The 22,809-nt window shown below is 37.0% G+C and overlaps 1 protein-coding gene across 1 annotated transcript; it reads left to right on the top strand.

The window, feature by feature from the left end:
• Positions 1 to 767: 767 nt before the first annotated feature.
• Positions 768 to 22,061, top strand: LOC128186178 (inhibitor of Bruton tyrosine kinase-like). The gene is made up of 26 exons (XM_052855939.1): positions 768 to 917; positions 2,660 to 3,319; positions 3,938 to 4,034; positions 4,718 to 4,842; positions 6,363 to 6,473; positions 6,808 to 6,893; positions 7,223 to 7,307; positions 7,765 to 7,882; positions 8,146 to 8,317; positions 9,159 to 9,282; positions 10,002 to 10,188; positions 10,827 to 10,992; positions 11,200 to 11,305; positions 11,606 to 12,024; positions 12,230 to 12,319; positions 12,664 to 12,784; positions 13,849 to 13,945; positions 14,306 to 14,407; positions 15,086 to 15,203; positions 18,325 to 18,385; positions 18,778 to 19,065; positions 19,944 to 20,146; positions 20,520 to 20,687; positions 20,909 to 21,040; positions 21,232 to 21,457; positions 21,666 to 22,061. Exons 2-26 carry the CDS (start codon positions 2,996 to 2,998, stop codon positions 21,807 to 21,809), a joined length of 3,870 nt encoding a protein of 1,289 aa, XP_052711899.1. The 5' UTR covers positions 768 to 917; positions 2,660 to 2,995; the 3' UTR covers positions 21,810 to 22,061.
• Positions 22,062 to 22,809: the final 748 nt, after the last annotated feature.

Below are 22,809 nucleotides of genomic sequence, written 5' to 3'. Positions count from 1 at the left end.
AAAATGAGTTATTTTTGTTGCAATAAATAAATGCATTGTAACATAGTCTTTTTTTATTGTAAACATACATGTACATTCTCAATGGTTTAAATACAATTTTATATAAACAACTTTCCACTCACGTTCTAAAAAAATATTTACACATAGTATATTTTATTTTCTACACCCTGCCTGTACTAAACACAGTCACTAAGAGATTAATTGTCAATCTTTGGTGTCTACACATGCATGAACCCCATGGACGCCATATACGAATTGAATTTGTATCAATGTAGCGGAGGAACTGTCCGTCCTGATCCAGAATGTGGATACCGTGGTTGTCAATGTCTACTGCAATGTCAGGTCGATCCGACCCTGACTGTCTGTTGTACATGTGACGCCGTATGGTATTAAGAATTCCATAATTTAAGAAGAAGAGCCAGTGAAGGTTAATCGATGTGTCCCGGTCTGGTTGACCATCAGAAAGAATTTCAATTGCATGCACTTCTTTCACGGGTACGTGTATTTTTTATTAAAAATCGTTTTGAGATTGCCGGAGTTTTGAAGCATACGGTAATTTTACAAGGTAAAATTGAGAAATTTGATTTTTTTTTTGGGGGGGGGGGTTCAAATGTGCCGCATAAATATATTGAGACAGGTTATACTAGTATACATGTCCAGCTAATACAGAATATACAGTGTAAAATTGAGAGCGGCGTAAACGATCTATTTAATTTGATCGGGTTCAATATGCGTTTAATATAGTCGATAAAAATAAAACGACTTGCTGCAATAGAAATTGGCTTATCGTCCATGATCATCTGTGATCTGATCTGAGAACACGTATCTAAATGTCGATATCAGTCTCATAATGTCTGTTTCAAATATATCGCGCTCCATGACATTTCTCTACTGTAAAAATTCTTTCAGATAACTTGGTGAGTTAATTGAACAGTGGTTAATTGAGTCAAAATGTCCAAAGTTAATTGAACCGCTACACTACCAAGTTCCCAATTTATATTTTGTGCAGACGATTAAACAACCCATTAGTTATTTGTACTATGATGCACAAAATATGGTTGTAAACGTATTTTAAAGGAAGGAATGGCAACAAATATAATTTGTCATTGAATAAGTACTACCTTAGCTTTGCCAACTTGCTGATTAGGACTATATACAAGCGACAATATTTATATAACATTTATTTGTCTACTGCAGTACAGATAACAGATTTGTTTCAGCAAATGGCCTGTAATTGAAATGGTCCCCCATTTAGCATCTTTAGTCGCAAATTTTACATTAAGTCTTGCCTAGAGATTCATGGCTAAGCAAGATCTGGTCCGTTGTTACACTCACGTGCCAAAAGTATGTCAACTTTTCTTTTTTCCCTATATATTTCATTCGAAAACAAGGCTTATGTTTAAAAGGTTTTTTATATTAATTTTAATCAAATTTTGATGATATTTTTATTGATTAAAGTAGATTCAATTTGCACTTTTTTGACATAAAATGAAATAGTTTTCTGAGAACTCATATGCAAAATTTCATATATCAAACACAACACGAAGATATTTTTCAAGTGCTCTACTATATATCCTTTGCAATATTAGAGCCGTAAAATCTTACTTTGGATTGTAAACATCAAATCTCAAGAACTGAAGGTGGGAAAAATAATTAAATATGATGCCAAAAAGTCAAAGAAGATTTAAATTTATCAATCCAAGTCTTTTTATTTTTAAAATCGGTCAAGGAGTTATTTTTAAATGAGTCTTTGAAAAAAGTTGGTTTTCAATGAAATATATAGTGAAAAGAAAAAAATTGACATACTTTTGGCACCTAAGTGTATATCTCGCACCTTAATTGTTACATATGTAGCCCTCTAATGACGACCAATGTACAGCTGTTTTGTACAGGGCAAATCAGTATTGTTTCAGGAAGGTTAGTCTGGTTTATAATATCAGTGTTGTCATGACACATTTCACAAAACTATCAATCTACCTCATTAAAGTAGTGTTGTAGACTGAGACTTGTAGTTTTCAACTAAGTAACAGTCAATTGAGACTCGTACATTTACCAGTTACAGCCAAATAACAATGCTGCACCAATATATTGTGTTTTATCTCATATTATCTCAGTATATTGAAATCATTGGTTAACAGCGGTCACATGGAGACCATGTATTTCTTATGCACAGTCGGTACAAAAAATATCTCCCCTTGAGCATTATGACATTCAAATTAATTTAAAAGTCGAAATATTGATTTAAAAGCTTGATTTTCATCGTTTTATTTACCTTATATCATTAAAACAAAGGCAGTCAGTAAGTTATAAGCGTTACGTGGTCTGTAGTTGACCTGATATGGGTTATACATGGTCAGTAAATTCAATATGGGGACTCGAGCCTAATAGACCATATCAGGTCAACTACAAACCATGTAACTATAAGTGTGTTCTTATGCCACGTGACGTCGTAATTAAACATTACATAGGTTAAGGAGATGATTAACATAGAATGAAAAAGTAAAAAAAATATTTCAGTTGAAAACTTTAAAGTTATGATTGTGAAGCATTTAATGCTGTTTCACTTTTTTCATAAGCTTCTCAGATTATAATTATTTTTACACTAGTAAATTTGTGATTTTTTTGCATGAAATTTGAAATATTTTTTTTGCAATTGTAGGCTTTTTCCATCTCAGTATGGCTTTGTGAGGACTAGAACAGAAATGGCTGCCCGACATGGGCATCCATCATCTCAGGCTTGTGTAGCTGGCATCCAGCATCACCTTGATAACTGTGCAGCATTTTGATGAAGAAATTCTGACGCATGGACTCAAGTTCCATGTAAAAGTGCTTAATTTATTTTACCCTTTTTTTCTTTTTATTTCTTGAGTCCTTAAGTGCTTTGTATAAAGTGCTATATACATTATATTCTTGTTATTAATTTTTAGATTATTTATTTCTGACTTTGAAATTGATTTCTCATGCATATAAGTGTTTAACTCACAAACTGAGAAAAATGCCAGTAACTTTTGACCCTGAGTGTGGCCCAAAGTGCCGTTCTAAGAACCATGCCTATGAACTGGTGTCCGCCATTACAAAGGGAAACTTGGCAGAGGTCCAAGCTTTTGCTAAATTGTGTCACGCGGCTGGACACCACAATGACATGTTTGGAAGATCCGCCCTCCACATGGCGGCTTCATGTGGAAAAGTGGAGATAGTAGAATGGCTGATCGAGGAGAAGGGTGGAGATTTGACCTTGAAGGACGCAGAGTCAGGGTGGACGGCCCTACACAGGGCCATGTTTTACGGACAGCTGGCCACAGTCCGACTTCTTGTTCAGGTAAACAGTAAAAAAGTCAATCATGATCTCAATTTCTTTTATGATTTAATGTATCTATAGAAACATCATCCCATTCTATTTGATTTAGTTTGTGCTGGGAAATTGCACCCCCATTTGTCCCTTTTTTCACAATGGCCAACTTAGAAATGGGGTATACCGGTAATTAAAAAGTGCACTGTACTTTTGTTAAAACTGGTAAAAGTGTATTAAAACCAGTCAAAATCTAGAGCAGTCACCATGTGGTGAAAATATCTGACACAATGTATGCAAATCTATACAGATCTCTTTTCTTATTTTCATTCAATGAAAAGTAACTCATCTTGAATTGATTAGAACTTCACACTTTCTCCTAAGAAATACTGGTTGTTTAAAAGCTGGATATTGAAATTTGATTTGATATAAATCGAAACTCTTACCTCCTTGATGTGGCTGTAACATTTTCTCTTTTAATAATAAAACATGATTCCGAAGCTCTACTCTCTCTATGACTCAAATTGTACACAGAGTCCGAAACATTAAGAAAACTGATTTCAGATTTAAAGTGAAGCCCATTTGATTTGATCAGAATTATCTCTAGATCTGATTGACCTTGACCTTTGACATTGAATCTATTTTTAGTACAACAGTGACCTGTATACGCGAGATCACCTTGGACTGAGTCCGCTGGACCTGGCCATGAAGGACCGACCCCCTTACGTCTCGTACGACAAAGCAGGTGATTTTATTTTCCTAACATATATATATTCCAAAGTTACTAGCCAAGGGTAGTATACACTATTAACTTAAAGGTGGTTTGGGACACTTTAAGATAACAATATGGACATCTTATTCAAAAATTTATCCACAACTACCCTTGCATAGACTGACAAAAGGTAATTAATGCACCGGGCATTTATCTATATTCCATTATTTATGCTAGGCTCCAAGATTCCAACTACAGAAATGTATCCAAGTTATCAAAAATGATAAGTTTGTGGTGTTACTTACATTTGCTGCAGGATAAACAAAATCTGTGATATTAGTTCAAATGAAAGTTATAAAGTCACATTTTGAAAGTGTCTGTCCTCAAAAAGCCTATAGATAGGCCCTAAGATCTTGATCTGTATTATAGTGCTTAGTGTACATCATTAAGCCTAGTTGCTTAACGTACAGTGTTAAATGGTACATTTTGTGATTACATTGTGTGTTGATATATTGTCAAGATCAAATACTTCTAAATATATACCTATATAGTTTACCATTTAATTTGAGAGTAAGAAGCTTTAGTTAATACATGTAGCCCAAGATAAAGTTGAATGGAACATGTTTACATGGTGCTGAAGTTGCTGTTTTATTTGAACATGTAGACCTGAGATGGTTACAAAAATCTCATGACAATTTATTTTTATTTACCCACAGACCTCTGCGATGTTTATACCTGGGGAGACAATATTAACCTGACCCTGGGTCACGGCAAGGAACAGAGGCGGGGTCATCCCGAGGTCATTGACGAGTTCAGGAAGAAGGCAATCCAGGTGAAAGAGGTAAGAAGCTCACGGAGCATATGATATATACATGACTTGAATAAAAAGATTTAGCATTGAATATATAGAGGATATCTATATTGTGTGATTTTATATTTGCTTTATCCAACGAGTTGAAATGGTGTATATATTCGCGAGGCTTGCCGAGCGAATATAACCATTTCAACTCGTTGGATAAAGCAAATATAAAATCACACAATTATAGATGTTCTATTTATCTCATACAATTTGATTTATATTATGAAGCTTTTGAGACAGTCCCTTATGTGACCCGTTTTTTTTTTTCAAAGATTAAAAACGATGATGCAACGTTTTGTTATGCGGCTATTGTGACTTTGCGCAATACAATTTAGTACGTCATTCCTGAGATAAATCTAACTGTTTTAATATAAAGTTTCACTGAAATAAACCTGAAAATAATTTTTTAAGCCCTAAATGATTTTTCTTAGAGCTTATTCATTTGATTAAATGGAAATTCCGATTAGAAGACTTGAATAATCAAGTTTGTTGACATACACAAAGTTGCGAATGCTCGTTAGTTTGAATTGACTCGAACGAGGAACAGTTGTTGATGTTTAATAAAACAAACACTAGGCTAGCCTTATGATTCGAAATTGAAAATAGTGAATAAGGATGCTTACTGGTGGTGGAATAAAAGTCTTATGAAACACTATATCGGTAAGTTCTTGTATATAAACACAGCCAGAACGCTCTGTTTTCATCGCGTCGCATCGTCAGGATGAACTCCTTGATAGTTAACGTAATTTGCAGTTTTATAAACTTTACAAAGCAAATTGAAAGTTGGAAGTGGGCTAAACTTATCAAAAATCTTGACAAACAAGAAAAAAGGGTCTTGTGGTTACGGTTATGAATAACTTTGCAAAAAAGGTGTGGGGGGGGGGGGGCTAACCCCCCCCCCCCCCCCCACAATAGCCCCCCGGTTCCGACGCCTTTGCTACGCAGTTTTCCTTCATATTTGTAATTTAAATCTTTGACAAAATGAATTTTATATTAATTTTTGTAGTAGATATAGTTATGTTGAAAGTACTAGCAAATCTTCGAAAGTAGGTCACTGAAGCGTTGAAGCGAGGGGCTGTGTCAAAAGTAGTTCCGACAGGAAGTATTTGATATAGCATCACCCGTGTGATATAGCAAAGGTTTATCACACGGGTAATGTACACCACATGTATGAGATAAATCAGTAATACCAGGATAATCATGACAGTACTTTGAAATTACAAATCAGTTGCAATGTACAAGAACATAGCTGTTATGTATGATGTACAAACTTAATACTTATTGGTGAATAATCAGTGCAATAAATATGTAGTACTACATAAGACTGTTTTGGCCACGTTGATATTCATGAAGATAATGTACATCTGGTTTTCCTTGATACAGGTGGTTCTGTGTAAGAATCAATCCATAATTATGTACTTGTAGTACTAAATAAGACTGTTTTGACCATTTTGATATTTGTTAAGATAATGTACCTGTACATATGATTTTACCTGACACAGGTGGTGCTCTGTAAGTATCACTCCGTGTTCCTGACGGTGGACGGACAGGTGTACACGTGTGGACACGGTCAGGGAGGAAGACTGGGGCACGGGGACGAACAGACCTACACGGTGAGGGATCGCTAACTCCACAGTTGTCATGGAGACTGGTGTAACTCTTTGTTATAATAATGGGTCATAGAAATGGCTAAAATTGACCAACGTCAAAGAGTTTTCTTCAATTAGAAGGTTTGATTACATACAAGTGTTGTAGAAACCATCTTCTTAAAATAATAATTTAAAATAAAGACATTGTTTAGGGAATTGGGACAATTGTTTGCATAATCACTTGATTTGTCATAAAGGGAAATAATTTTCATGCCAGCCTTATAGATTGTCCATAACAAATTAAAAGATCTGTTTTACATCCCTTATTATTTTTTCTTTCAATTTTGTCTGTGTGTAGGTGCCCAAGTTGGTGGAGACCCTGAGAGACCAAGTCTGTGTACAGGTGGTGGCCTCAAGGGACCACACTGTGTTTCTCATGAAGGAGTAAGCCTGAGAGGGGGACAAGATCCATACTGTCAGCTTTCTTTTGCTCTCTGCTTGGGATTTAAAAAAAAAAAAGCTTAATTTTACATGTAGCTGTCAATGCACCTAAAACACATAATTATCTCATATGTAATATTCCCCTGGATTTGTAAAGAAGTTTGATTTTTATCAATATTGTTGTCAGTTTTTTTTTGTCCAAGACCTGAAGTTTGGTTATAGTAAAAACAAAAAAAAAATCTTGTTAACATTATTGCAAATTAATATTAGAAATTATCTTTTCCTTCTTCATGATGAATGAAGTATTTTATTTTATGTGTTTCCCTTCTCAGTGGATTGGTGTTCTCGTGCGGACTCAATGACAGCCATCAGCTGGGACAGGGCGGCACCTCCCCCAAATCCCTCACCCCCAGACAGGTAATGTAGTCACCCAAATCCCTCAGCCCCAGACAGGTAATGTAGTCCCCCAAATCCCTCACCCCCAGACAGGTAATGTAGTCACCAGATAGACAAATGGGGAGAGAAACAGTAATACAAACAGACAGACAGACAAAGAGACCGACATCTAAAAAGAGAGATGCTGAAAAATGAACTGATTAGAGAGGTGCACAGATAGATCTGTTGTTTGATGATGTTCAGTCTGTGCTTATTACAGTAATAACTCTGAACAATTTAATTTCTTTTTTTATATATTTTAAAATTAATGGCATTGTTTTGTACAATATTCACAAGACAAATACATAAACAATTATTAAGTTTCTATCTTAAAATTCTTAACAGAAGACAAGACTAAATACAATTACCATGTTTCAGAAAGAAATGTAAAAGCAAACAGCTCTTCATATGTTACATAGTGTTGATTTTTGTGTCCTAGGTGACCAGTAAAAATTTAAAGGGAAAGCTCATTAAAGGTGTATGTGTGGGAAGATTTCACACAGTGCTGTACACAAGTGATGCAGTGTACACATGTGGCCTCAATGCAGGACAATTAGGTAAAGTTTACACACAACATGAACAACAACAGCTAGGTAATGTGTACATCCACACTCAGCAGATAACATGTTCACAGTTAAGTTACATGTACACATAGCTAGGTAACGAGTACACATGTCTAGATAGCATGCACACATACCTAGGTAGTGTTAGAACACTTAACATCATAACACGTTATTGCTATTTATAGGACACCCTTTACATTTTATATTACTATTTATAGTTTATGTTACTATTTATAGTTTTATGTTACTATTTATAGGTCATCCTAAAGGAGCAGAGAAGCAGACACAGCTCAGACAGGTGTCTAACCTGAACCACCCAGAGATCAATATCGTCATCGTGTCATGCTCCGACGCAGCCACCGTGTGTCTGACGACGCGCGGCGATATCTATGTCCTGCACGAGTACCAGTGCAGGAAAATCGCCTCCAAGTAAGTACAGGCCCTGGGGACCCAATAACAGAGTGTAACAAAAATTGATATACAATTTGTGTAGTTTCTGAACTGACTGTAGGAGGTGCATGTAAAAAGAGAAACTTCTTATTTATTTGTGTTAACTGAAAACTGATTGCCCAATCCAATCTATTTGTCAATGATTGTATTTTTCAAACAACTTACAACATACATTAATACCGGTACAATCAATGCAAACACAATTGTAACTAAAGGAAAAAGTTATTATTAGTCCCCTACCGGTTTCACCGGAGGAGACTATAGCTTTCCTCTGCATCCGTCAGTCCGTCTGTCCGTCCGTCCGTCTGTCTGTCCGTCCGTCCGTCCGTCCGTCCGTCCGTCTGTCCCACTTCAGTTTTCCACTGTTTTTTTCTTTATGCGTTGGACGAATGATATGAAACTTGCTGAGCAGCTTCAAAATATCAAACTACAGATCAAGTTTACACTTTTGTAGCGTCTGGTTGACATATTTTCAAGAAAATTAATTTTTTATATTCCAATTTTTTAATGTTCGGGTTCGTTATCGGGCTCGATGTGTATCAAATAAACGAGGAAAGTGTGTTGTCAGTAATAATATCGTGCATTACTTGGACCATTCCTTTTATTGTTTCTAACAATGATATTCTGCATAACAGTGCATTGTTTTCACAAATTTCTACAAACCGGTAGGGGAAGTGTATTGCTTATGCAATACTCTCAGAATGCTTGTTATAATAAGTATGAATTTAATGAAAAGACACCTGTAAAGTTTTGAGTATTTCTCAAGAATGCATGAGCATGAAAGATTTCTCGCCAAATATCCTTGCTCTGTGTGTTAAAGGTGGCAGGATATTCAAGAAATCTACGTCTCGGGAGGAAACTTGGATCACATGTCAGATCTCGAGGTTCTACGAGAGAAAGGAGGGGAGGAACTACGCATCGTGCTTCTCAACTCAACTGGAAAGGTGAGGGGTCAATCCTGACTTGTATACACATGTACTGTTACTGTGTCTACAATAAAAAATGTATACTGTAGATTCTTAATTAAACGCAAGGAATTTTTAATATCCCTTTAAAATCTCGAGAAGGAAGTCTCGTTGATTTTTAAAATCTTGGTTTTATTTTTCAGACAGATAAAAAAATAAATGAATTCTAAATATGACAAAAATTTGGCGTTCGAAAATTCATATTCTCGCAATTTGATAATACCGGTATAACACAGATTTTCAATGGTTTTATTATAAATTGTAGTCAACTAAGCCCCCCCCCCCCCCCAAGAAAAAGATAGTTTATTCCATCATTTATGATTTCTGTACAGCATATGATGCTTGTTTACATTTTACAGCGATGTAGTAATACATCTTGTACTGCTGTCTCACACTAGACAAACCAATCTCTTACCCGTGATCATGAAAGAAATGCATTTCTTGTAATATTATATTAAATAATTAATGATTACATCTTGCAATTTTCCGATCATCTGAATGAAATGATTAAGAATACCCTGAACAATCATAGATTAGAAGTAAGATCATTGTAAGAATATCCTGAGTTATCAAACTTAATGTCTCTGGCTGCTTTGTTTAATATTGATTTGTATCCCTGTTTTTGTCTTGCATTTGATATTAAACTGTACTCACGTAGGTTTTTGTCTGGCGTTTAATATTGAATTGTATCCTTGTAGGTTTTTGTCTGGCATGCCGCAAGTCCCAGTCTGAAGCGGTGTCGGTGGGTGATCCGGCGACAGTTAACAGTGACACATGTCGCCCTCAGTACACACAATGTTGCCATAGTAACAGACAGTGGAGAGGCCTTTGTGGGGAACTTTGTAGCGAAGAAATCACGCAAAGAGAGTACGCAGACATCGAAAGGTATAATCTGAATGGCTTTAATAGGAATCTTGCATCTAATCAAATGACTATTTTGTGTTTTCATTAATACAATGTATCTATGTAAATAAAAGTATTATCTTCATGGCAACAATGCTAGTCTTGAATCTAAATAAGTGATTGTCTATTATTTAATGTATAAAACACATCTTACAAAGAAAAATATGTCTTATCATAGTTATATACACAAAACATTATGGGCTGGTAAGAGTAAATAATGTACCATAATTTGCCTATTATAATATGCAGTTATGTATGATATGCAAACCCGACTTTAGGCTTGAAATTTCAATAATTTTCAATTGTACAAAAAATGTGGTAAGCAAACAGAAATAGGGATTCCGTATAAAGGTTATGATAACGATAACCAAGTCCAATGTTTTACTTATTAATAAGTGTCAAAGTTCTAAAGGGCTGTATTATATGCACCCTTTTCTAACAAAAAAATTTTTCTAGAAAAAAAGTGTATTATATTCAGCAAATTAGGGTAAGTAATCAGAACCTCTTTAAGTAGAAAAATTACAATGTACCAAATTCTCTATGGGAATTCAGGGGAAATACTTCAATTGCTATACTTACTTGCAGCATGTTATATGTCTTCATGCTGTTGCATTATACAGAGCAAGAGTCGGATGATTTTGAGTTACGGTTAATTGATCTCCTGCTGAAGGACGAAGCTGATGATGTCATGCTCCGGCGACTTCCTGAGATCCATCGAGGGACGAGGATTTTCATGGACCCCAAGGGACACAACTTTTGTGCTCTTCAGTCACTTCCTAATTCTTGGTACGTGATTGTTAAAATCATCGTAAATAGTAAAGTAATCAACAAAATGCTTAGCGATATCTTATGATTTTCTTTTTCATGATAAATGGAATCCAAGGATTTTTTAAGAGAGCTTATATAAGATCATGGTATTGTCTGTTGATTTTCATTGACATAAATTTCTTTTTTTTTCTTTTTTTTTTTACTATTGACACACTTTATTTACAGTTTAACTGATGTGCCAAGCGTAAGCCAATCAGAAATAGCATCACATTTCCAGCAGCTCCAAGAAGAGGCGGATGAGTATGACATGATTCACGATATTATTCTGAAAGTAAGAATTTGTAATCTTATAATGGCACACTGCCTGATTTGCTTTATTTATATTAGTATCAAATACGATGGAGATAGCAAGTCTTGATTAACTAAATTTATGCCTGTACATTAATATATATATATATCAAGTAGCATAAAGGTATCTATTGCAAAAATCTAAAATCAAAACTGAATAGTTTTCCCCCATTTTCATTCCATGTTGAAATCTCACTGTAAGAGTATTTCCAAATTTACAGATAACATGGACACTCACAATATTTATAAAATTATCAAATTGTTTTTAATTTTTAACTTAAAGGTAAAAAATCGCAGCTGGGCAGCCCACAAATTTATTCTGCTGAGTCGTAGTGACCTTTTCTACAAGCTCATAGCTGATGTTAAGAGGAAATCATCAGATGACAAGACAACCCTTGAAATCCCAGACGTGAACCCAGAAATTTTCCATCAAATGTTGACCTACATTTACACTGACTCATGTGACCTGCTCCAAGTCGGCTCTGCATTTGACTTCAAGTCAGTTTTAACAGAGAAGGACTGTAATGAAAATGACTTTGATGGTGATTTGAAAGGTTCTTTTAGAGGGAAGTCAGCATATGAAGTGACCCAGAAAAAGAAAGGAAAGGAGAAGAAAAATGCGAAAACTGCCAGTGAGAGAGATCCGATCAGGTTACTACAGGACATTGGAAAGAAGTTTGGAGTGAAAGGCTTGGCTAAAAGGTTATTTATTTCTCTAATGAAAAGTCTCAAAATGACTAACGTCCTCACCATGAATGGCAAAAAAAAAGGATGTATAAATTTTAACCCATGTGGATACTTGCATGGATTCAAAGTAATGATAAAGTGTTTGACATAAATAATTGAATAGAAATTCATAGGCCAGTCTGTGTTAAGGGTAACAGCTTCCTGTTCTCCTCTGTTTCAGGTTGGATGGTATACAGTTTGTGAACGGTCGAATCGAGGGAAAATCCAAACAACAGACACGCCCCCCTCTACGGTTTGACAGATCCAAGTTGTGAGTCTGATTTGGAGTAATCATACATTAGCTAAATCAAAACATCGCAAAGTACACTGTACATAATAATGCAATATTGATTATGATTTAGGTATACTTCTTGTATGTGTAATTATTGTTTGAATTATTTTAAAGCATTTGATTGTAGAGCCACTTACTGTACTTTAAAGTTGATGTCTGTATGGTACAAATAAGTATAGATATATAAGTTATTTAAGGTCAAAGATTAAATATAGATCTACTGACAAAAAGATAGAATATTTATTGTGTTAACTTTCAATTTTTCAAGGAAAATGAAGATGTTAGAAAATAAATAATAAAAAGGATTTTTTTTTCCATGACAGATCGGACCTGTATGACATCACGATTCAAGCTGAGGACGGGATGGAGGTGTGCTGCCATAAGTGTGTGCTGGTGGCCCGACTCGAGTACTTCCACAGCATGCTCAGCTCAGGATGGGTAGAGGTAGGGCCAACAAAAATTAGTTTGATATACAAAAAAGGTCAATATTAATTTATCGAAAAGGTCAAAATATAATCAGACAATTTAACATATAAAGAAGGTCAAAATATATTCAGACAAACACAGTCAAGTGGTTTATCTTTATTGCAAGATTTACAAAGAAAAATATTACTCTATTTTATTCCTTATTTGAATATGACAATAACATTAATTAATGTGGCTGCATTTGATCTAATGCTGTTGTGTCTGAGAAACAATACATTAATTTTATTGATTTGGCCTTTAATAGGGTTTAATTTTATAAACTTTCAGTTACATGTATGTATTCCTTGCTGTTTTAGTAGGAAGCAAACACACATCCAGAGTATTTTGATTTAGGAAATATCTCTATTTGTTTTCCCTTGGACTGAAATGTCACATTTTCATTGGTTTAAACATAGCACGTGATTGCCTCATATATCTCTATATTTGTTCTGTGAGAAATAATATTAGGCAATATGGCCGTCATTGGTCGACGCTTCGCTTACTCATTTCGACATTTCATAGTATTTTATACATAAACTGCATGCCGTAAGTTATTAAAGTATTTGGAGTTGTTGCCCTTTGAAATTCTTTAACATTAGAGTAGTTGCCCTTAGAATATTGACGTCACATTGTTTTGTCTGGAGCAGAACAAAATGGCAGCGTCGAAATTTGCTCAAATCTCTGCAGAGGAAAGGGAGAAAACATTTAAAATTGAATAGCAACAAAATATTGTAAGTAAACATGGGTGAAGCAAAGATTTTGAAAGAGTATTTGAAAGATGAGATTGAAAATTTTAAAGAGTTTAAATGAGTTAAATTGGACGAGATGTAAGGCATCTTGTACATGGCTTTGCGTAGAACATCGCTATTTGTGAATAAATATGTCCTCGAGAAAACAAAACACTTATTAGGTTAGTTACTGACTCACTACGGAAATATATTGGGTTGATCAATCTCATAGACGGCTCGGCTTCGCCTCGCCATAAGTAATAGTGTTTTTCCATCATGCTGTATTTAACTGATGAACTACATATGTATCTACAGACGAGTTCCACTCAAGCCCTGACTCTGCCTGTACCGGGGGACTGTCTCCAGATCCTCGTTGACTTCCTGTACTCTGATGAAGCCCCAGGGGTCACAGGTAAACAATACATAAAGGCATGGAACACTATTTCACTATAATTGATTTTATCAAAATGAATTTGGTCTCATTTAGAAGAATCTACAGTAAAACACGCTTATAACGAAGTCCCAGGGACAGGCAATCTAACTTCGTTATAAGCTTAATTCCTAATATCTGTCAAGTTTACAACATAAAATAGAGAATTGGGGAATGAAATTCACTTTGCTGTAAGCGTCAATTCATTATAGGCGTGTTGGCTATAACCGTGTTTTACTGTATTCACTTTGCCTTGTAATGCAAAAGGACTGAAACCTTTTGGCCTTGATTCTCCAGGATTGTGAATGAGTCATTTTGACAGTGTGTCTGTCTTGTTTGTAGGGAGCAGGAATATAGAGCTCATCTGTAATGTGTTGGTAATGGCTGACCAGCTCTTGGTGTCTAGACTCGTCGAGATCTGTGAGGTCACCCTGAGTCAACTCGGTGAGTAACTGACTCAAAGTTAGACTTGTACTAGGTAAAGTCACCTTAAATTTATGAATTAGGTGTAAATTATATTGATTTGTTTTTATCCTGTCTTGCAACTTTTTGTGGAGGGGATAATGCAAAACTAACAGTGTTTGTTTGTTAGTGTGCAAAAGCTTTTGAGCATGCACGATTGACACAAAACTCTTATTATCTGCAAACTTTGCATATTTCTTCAGCATTTGATAAATTCAAACGCTATCTTTTTCCATAGTTATTGATAATTTTTATTTAGATATACATGTACCAATATAACAATTCTTCATTAAAACTAAATTCTATGCTCAAGTTCAAACAGGAAATCTGTGAACAGTGAATACAGGTAAATTAAAGAAACATAACAGAAAGCATTTCCTGCCTCGAGAGGATGCTTCGCTTGGTTTTTCTCATGTTAAGATGATGTTTTACCGTATATCCGGTATTCTTGCAATGATCTAATTTTCGCTTTTTTCGTGATCTCTTTTAAATTGCAGATTATTGAATATGCAGAAATTATATTTGGTATTTTCTATAATAAACATTTTAAATCGCAAAAAATGACTGGCGCAAATTAAAAATGCTACACAATTTCCCCATTTTCGCAAATTTTGTGTCACTGCGAAAAAAAATGGATATCCAGATTGTGTTTGATTTCAGTAACAATGAAGAACGTTGGGGAGCTATTGGAATTGTCCACTCTGTACAACGCCCAGCAGTTACAGGCGCTCTGTCAGCAGTACGTGCTGATCAACCTCCCCGCCATCACAGAGGGAAGGTATGTATGTGTTATAGTTAACCACTCTGTACAACGCCCAGCAGTTACAGGCGCTCTGTCAGCAGTACGTGCTGATCAACCTCCCCGCCATCACAGAGGGAAGGTATGTATGTGTTATAGTTAACCACTCTGTACAACGCCCAGCAGTTACAGGCGCTCTGTCAGCAGTACGTGCTGATCAACCTCCCCGCCATCACAGAGGGAAGGTATGTATGTGTTATAGTTAACCACTCTGTACAACGCCCAGCAGTTACAGGCTCTCTGTCAGCAGTACGTGCTGATCAACCTCCCCGCCATCACAGAGGGAAGGTATGTATGTGTTATAGTTAACCACTCTGTACAACGCCCAGCAGTTACAGGCTCTCTGTCAGCAGTACGTGCTGATCAACCTCCCCGCCATCACAGAGGGAAGGTATGTATGTGTTATAGTTAACCACTCTGTACAACGCCCAGCAGTTACAGGCGCTCTGTCAGCAGTACGTGCTGATCAACCTCCCCGCCATCACAGAGGGAAGGTATGTATGTGTTATAGTTAACCACTCTGTACAACGCCCAGCAGCTACAGGCGCTCTGTCAGCAGTACGTGCTGATCAACCTCCCCGCCATCACAGAGGGAAGGTATGTATGTGTTATAGTTAACCACTCTGTACAACGCCCAGCAGTTACAGGCGCTCTGTCAGCAGTACGTGCTGATCAACCTCCCCGCCATCACAGAGGGAAGGTATGTATGTGTTATAGTTAACCACTCTGTACAACGCCCAGCAGCTACAGGCGCTCTGTCAGCAGTACGTGCTGATCAACCTCCCCGCCATCACAGAGGGAAGGTATGTATGTGTTATAGTTAACCACTCTGTACAACGCCCAGCAGTTACAGGCGCTCTGTCAGCAGTACGTGCTGATAAACCTCCCCGCCATCACAGAGGGAAGGTATGTATGTGTTATAGTTAACCACTCTGTACAACGCCCAGCAGTTACAGGCTCTCTGTCAGCAGTACGTGCTGATCAACCTCCCCGCCATCACAGAGGGAAGGTATGTATGTGTTATAGTTAACCACTCTGTACAACGCCCAGCAGTTACAGGCGCTCTGTCAGCAGTACGTGCTGATCAACCTCCCCGCCATCACAGAGGGAAGGTATGTATGTGTTATAGTTAACCACTCTGTACAACGCCCAGCAGTTACAGGCGCTCTGTCAGCAGTACGTGCTGATCAACCTCCCCGCCATCACAGAGGGAAGGTATGTATGTGTTATAGTTAACCACTCTGTACAACGCCCAGCAGTTACAGGCGCTCTGTCAGCAGTACGTGCTGATAAACCTCCCCGCCATCACAGAGGGAAGGTATGTATGTGTTATAGTTAACCACTCTGTACAACGCCCAGCAGCTACAGGCGCTCTGTCAGCAGTACGTGCTGATCAACCTCCCCGCCATCACAGAGGGAAGGTATGTATGTGTTATAGTTAACCACTCTGTACAACGCCCAGCAGTTACAGGCGCTCTGTCAGCAGTACGTGCTGATAAACCTCCCCGCCATCACAGAGGGAAGGTATGTATGTGTTATAGTTAACCACTCTGTACAACGCCCAGCAGTTACAGGCTCTCTGTCAGCAGTACGTGCTGATCAACCTCCCCGCCATCACAGAGGGAAGGTATGTATGTGTTATAGTTAACCACTCTGTACAACGCCCAGCAGTTACAGGCGCTCTGTCAGCAGTACGTGCTGATAAACCTCCCCGCCATCACAGAGGGAAGGTATGTATGTGTTATAGTTAACCACTCTGTACAACGCCCAGCAGCTACAGGCGCTCTGTCAGCAGTACGTGCTGATCAACCTCCCCGCCATCACAGAGGGAAGGTATGTATGTGTTATAGTTAACCACTCTGTACAACGCCCAGCAGTTACAGGCGCTCTGTCAGCAGTACGTGCTGATAAACCTCCCCGCCATCACAGAGGGAAGGTATGTATGTGTTATAGTTAACCACTCTGTACAACGCCCAGCAGTTACAGGCTCTCTGTCAGCAGTACGTGCTGATCAACCTCCCCGCCATCACAGAGGGAAGGTATGTATGTGTTATAGTTAACCACTCTGTACAACGCCCAGCAGCTACAGGCGCTCTGTCAGCAGTACGTGCTGATCAACCTCCCCGCCATCACAGAGGGAAGGTATGTATGTGTTATAGTTAACCACTCTGTACAACGCCCAGCAGCTACAGGCGCTCTGTCAGCAGTACGTGCTGATCAACCTCCCCGCCATCACAGAGGGAAGGTATGTATGTGTTATAGTTAACCACTCTGTACAACGCCCAGCAGCTACAGGCGCTCTGTCAGCAGTACGTGCTGATCAACCTCCCCGCCATCACAGAGGGAAGGTATGTATGTGTTATAGTTAACCACTCTGTACAACGCCCAGCAGTTACAGGCTCTCTGTCAGCAGTACGTGCTGATCAACCTCCCCGCCATCACAGAGGGAAGGTATGTATGTGTTATAGTTAACCACTCTGTACAACGCCCAGCAGTTACAGGCGCTCTGTCAGCAGTACGTGCTGATAAACCTCCCCGCCATCACAGAGGGAAGCTAGGCGGCTTACAAGCTTATTTGAAAATAATATAGTTTGCTATCAAACCACTACAACCAAACAGTACATGCCATCCTGGAGGGAAGGGAATTGCCTTCTGTATATATGAGGGCAGAAAATGTTTAGAAAATTAATTTACACTCAAAAAAAAAAAACCCTCAACAAATCAATCAATCAATCAAAAATAGTTTTCGTATACAAAATGTAATTGGTAAATTTTTCAAAATTAGTGTTAAAAAGACATCATAGGAACATTCCATGTGATCTGACAATCTTTCGTATGTACATTGACATGTAAACCATTACACTGACTGTTGTTTTTATGGATCTTTCTACTCCTTTATCTTAGATGAGCTCAGTTAACGTTCACAGATATTTCAATCAATTGTATTCCAAGTTATAACCTTAGAGATATTTATAGCTGAGACTGCCAAATATAATTAAGGCCTGATTATTCTTTGCACTAGTAATTACAAATATTTTTGACAGATGATGTTTTGTGTAGAAACTTTATTCTTAGTTCCCATGGTTACATTGTGTTCCAGGTATTTGGACATGGTGAGCGAGGATGTGATGGAAGATCTGACTCGATATTACCACAGGAAGGTATGTAACACAGTCAACGGCTCAGTCTGCCAAAGCTTTAAACGCATGTACAGTCAACAGTTCAGTCTGCGAATTTGAAAGCTTGAAATACTGTAAATGTATCATATTTTCGATATTTGGCAGATTTTGCAACAGGTTTAATAGCATAGATTTAAATTAGCTCATTTTAGAAAGCTCTTATTTATTTATAGACAATTTGTACTGTACGTGTGTGACATTCAGCAATTTACCTGATTAAGCAGAAGCTGCATCCCCCCCCCCTCCCCAAATTGTTAAAACATTACAAAGACAAATGTAATACAATAACTTAGAGACAAACTTAGTTTGACAATTTTTTGTGCAAAATTTTTAACAACGAAATATCTTTAATCCAAGTTTTTGTATTTTGACAGGTTCCCTGTATGAGTCGACGAGTCATTACCCCATTTTCAGATGGTCCCTCGAAGTCTTTCTTAGAGGAACTGACAGAGGACACATCACAGATAAACGACAGTCTGACTGGAGAATCTGCGACGCGAAAGTCCAAAACCAGACGTCGTCGCAGCCGGAAGAGTGTGTCGGAAGATGATGGAAGGAGAGAGAGAAAGACGGACAGGCAAATCTCCATCAGCTCCGAAAAAAGTCTGCTGTCTGATGAGGAAGAAGAGAATTCCTTGGCAGACAGTGCTCTACATACAAAAGTCAGTACCAGTTTACAGTGAAGTTAATACAGTACAAGTTTACAGTAAAGTTAATACAGTACCAGTTTACAGTAAAGTTAATACAGTTCCAGTTTACAGTAAAGTTAATACAGTAAAACATGCTTTTAGTGATGTGATTTTCAATCCCTGAAGGTTTTAAACATATTTTGAACTTTACAGATAAAACTATTAACATTTATAAGGAAGGAAAATTGCCGCCCCTGGCACTTGACTTCATTATAAACTTGTTTTACTGTACTTATTTGATAATGTTGTAGAATATAATAAAACTATCTTGTACTGACCAATGGAAAATAAAGTTTATGATTGTAATAACTGCTACACTAGTTTTCCAACAAATCATTTAATTTTACCCCTGCTTCGAAAAAGAGGGGGTATGATGTTTTACCCTGGTCTGTGTGTCTGTCTGTCCGTAACAAATTTTTGTCACAATTTTCTCATCAACTGTTCATCACAGGTGCTTGAAATTTTAACACATTCTTTGTTTAGGCATGCCATATGGTGGAATTTATTTTTGTACCAATCAGACGTCAACTTCCTTTTAAATGATTACTTTGTTTATTTCTAGCTTAAGGTTTGAAACAAAGATTTCTCAGCATATACATGTATTAAATGCAGATGGTTGAAATTTTAACACACTCTTTGCTTAGGTGTGCCATTCGGTTAGATGAATTTTTTTTTTTACAAATTTGATGTCAACTTTCTGTTAAATTTCCTCTTTGCTTATTTTGTATATTCACATCACATGGGCATCTCACATATACCTTGTTACTTAAATAGTTTTTTGTTACTTTGTCAAATATTTTTTTACAATATAATGATATTATTAATAAAAATAACTTAATCTGTTTTTCCAGAAATTAGAAATAACTGTCCCAGTGTCTATTCCTTCATCCAAAGAGAGCCATGCAGCAGATTTCTCCCAAGGATCCTGGACAGCGGCACCAAAAAGTCCAGTTCTCTCACCTGGAAGCTTTCTAGGAAATCAATTTGCTTCCTCTCCCCCAGGATTGAGTCTTCGGGAAATTATGGAGGAAGAAAAGTCTAGTCAACAACCGCGGTCAGTCAATGTTCATATTGTTCATCAAATCTGTCGGATTCTTTTTATAGAATAGTTGACTGTCTTTATCATTTTGTATTATGTTTTACATATCTTTGCAAAATATCCATTCCATTGAATTTTGATTTTTAAAAATCTATTAAGAGACACTTTTTGACTGAGATGAAAAAAAAATTAGTGAGATAAATGAGAAAAATTCCTATAGATAAAATGTAAACCACAGGAGATTATAATTTGTTCCGAAACTGTGTGCAAATTACTTTTTTATTTCATTTGAAACAATTGTATATTCATGAAAAAGTGACATCGTATTTTGTAAAATTATTTGCCTTATAAGTAATCTGTTGCCTAACAATGGCGTTTTCTTGTTCAGAGTGCAGTTAAGAAACAAAAAGTTTTCATGGAAGGATGCTAAACGGCAGCAAAATCAGGAGAAAAAGTCGCAGAGTAAGATCAGAGAGGGGGGCCTTGACACTGGCACTGACTCCTCGGGGAATCCCTCGCAGCCTGTGTCACTGTCCGCTCCGACGAAACCTGCATGGTAGGCAAGATTTCATTTATTTCATCTACAAGGATTGTTTGGTTCTATCTTCAACTGAGGAATAAAACATGTCTCGTCTAAGCTTCATTTAACAAATTGTTGGAATTGTTATACAGCAGCTCTATTGCAAAAGAGTTCCATAACTCAACACAATCAATTCAATTAGTATTCAACAAATATTGATAAATTCTTAGTACATTAGTTGTCTGAATCTGTTGTAGGGGTGGGATCAATCAGTCGGTGACCTCCTTCAGAGACCTTATAACAGAGGACCGCAATCAGAGCTCTCACCCCGGAGCAAAGGCCCAACCCACCCTGACAACGCCCCAGAAACCAAGCAAGCACCTGTTCAGGTATTGTACTTAGTCTTGCTTAGATGATGAAGTTGAGATTTGTCATTGTCTGAATGCATAGAAATATAAAATCATATTAATTTCATTCTCGTTCAAGGATGTGTTTTAATAACACATGATATTAGTGATCATTAAGAAGCTTACATAATGTGACTTTGCCTGTTGACACATCTTGCTTTATAACCTTCAAGTTGGGGTCTACGTCAGACGTCCGGCTCCCAGAAGGTCACCAGACAGCGGTCTGTGGAGGATTCCCCTGTGACCAGCCCCCAGACTGTGGACAACCCCTGGAGTAGGGCCCCCAGTGTCCAGTCCCCCACCCCCGCCACCGTCAGCTTCTCAGACATCGTACAGGACGAGATACAGAAACACGAGAGTCTGGCCCAGGTCACCAGTAAACCGCTGGCCCTCATACAGGTAACTGATGAAATAAAGGAACTAAGGTTCTGGTGTCATTATCAGGGAAAAGAACTCTGTATGGAACGATATTGTATCAGAGATACAAAAGATAAACTATCATGTTAATTTTTGATTTAAAAAAAAAATGATACACAAATATGTACCAGTACCTTTTAAATCTGATTTTCAGTTCTAAAAATCAATTTCTGTTTCTGATTGAGTTTAGATAGAGGAGCTGGCCATGCAGGAGTTATTACGCCACTACAAAGGGGGAGATAACCCTGAGGAGCACATAACAGTGGAGAGGGTCCCACGCAAAATGGCCACCCCGCTGTGGACTTCCAAGTCCAAGTCTGCCACGCTCCAGTGATTGTTAAACTCAGACCCCCTGTGGACCTCCCAGACTTAATCTGCTACGCTCCAGCAATTATTTCATGAAAAATTCTACCAGAGAACAGTTTTTTTGTTCTGTGAAAAAAAAATTCCTGACTGTATAAAAATACAGTTTCTACATTGTTCAGTAAATAATCCATGGGTGAAAGGAAAACAAAGTTTTTGCTTAATTTTAAAAGAACATTAAGCCTGTTTTAGAATGCAGTAATAAATGTTATAAAACCCATCACTTGTACTTTTCTGATTTCACTGCATAGATTTATATTATGTAGAAATATGGACATCTACTCATTGTGTCCTATATACATGTACATGTACCTACAAAGTAAAACAAACTTCCATGCAGCAAAGAATGGACTGATTGATGGACGTGTCCAGAACTCTATATCCCTTGCAACTTGTTTTATGGGGTATATAACTGCATAAATGGAGGACTGTTCAGAAATTATTGAGACATTTACTCAACTTATTCCCTTTGAAAATCAAGTAAACCCTTTGAAATTCACCTTTAATATAGTAAATCAGAATAAATTTTATTAATATCAAGATTTTCTTCTTCATTCATATGTTGTAAACAATATTTGAGTTCATGTTTTGGAGTACTAAGTATAGTAATCTCTATTTCTTGAACCTAAATATTAAAATAAATCATATTTTTAAAATGTTCTCTTGGACAACTTCTGATACAACATAATGTAATCTTCAGAGGATTCCATCAGATTTAGGCTTCACTAGAGTTAATCATTTAATCAAATACTGTGGACTCGTTAGATTTCGTGGTGGCTCAATTTTCCTGGAATTTGTGGGTACCTCTCATCCACAAATTATCGTTCACTAATTTTGATAAATTAATATAAATTTGGGTTAAATAGTCTTTTGAATGTATAAGATAATACAATCATGAAATTTCGAGTATATAATCATACTAGAATTATTTAACATTTCAGAATCTATACCTTTCTTAAATATAAAGAAAT

Source organism: Crassostrea angulata, chromosome 5 (assembly GCF_025612915.1).
Source record: "Crassostrea angulata isolate pt1a10 chromosome 5, ASM2561291v2, whole genome shotgun sequence".
Taxonomy (NCBI): domain Eukaryota; kingdom Metazoa; phylum Mollusca; class Bivalvia; order Ostreida; family Ostreidae; genus Magallana; species Magallana angulata.
This window is presented reverse-complemented; position numbering and strand designations above follow the sequence as displayed.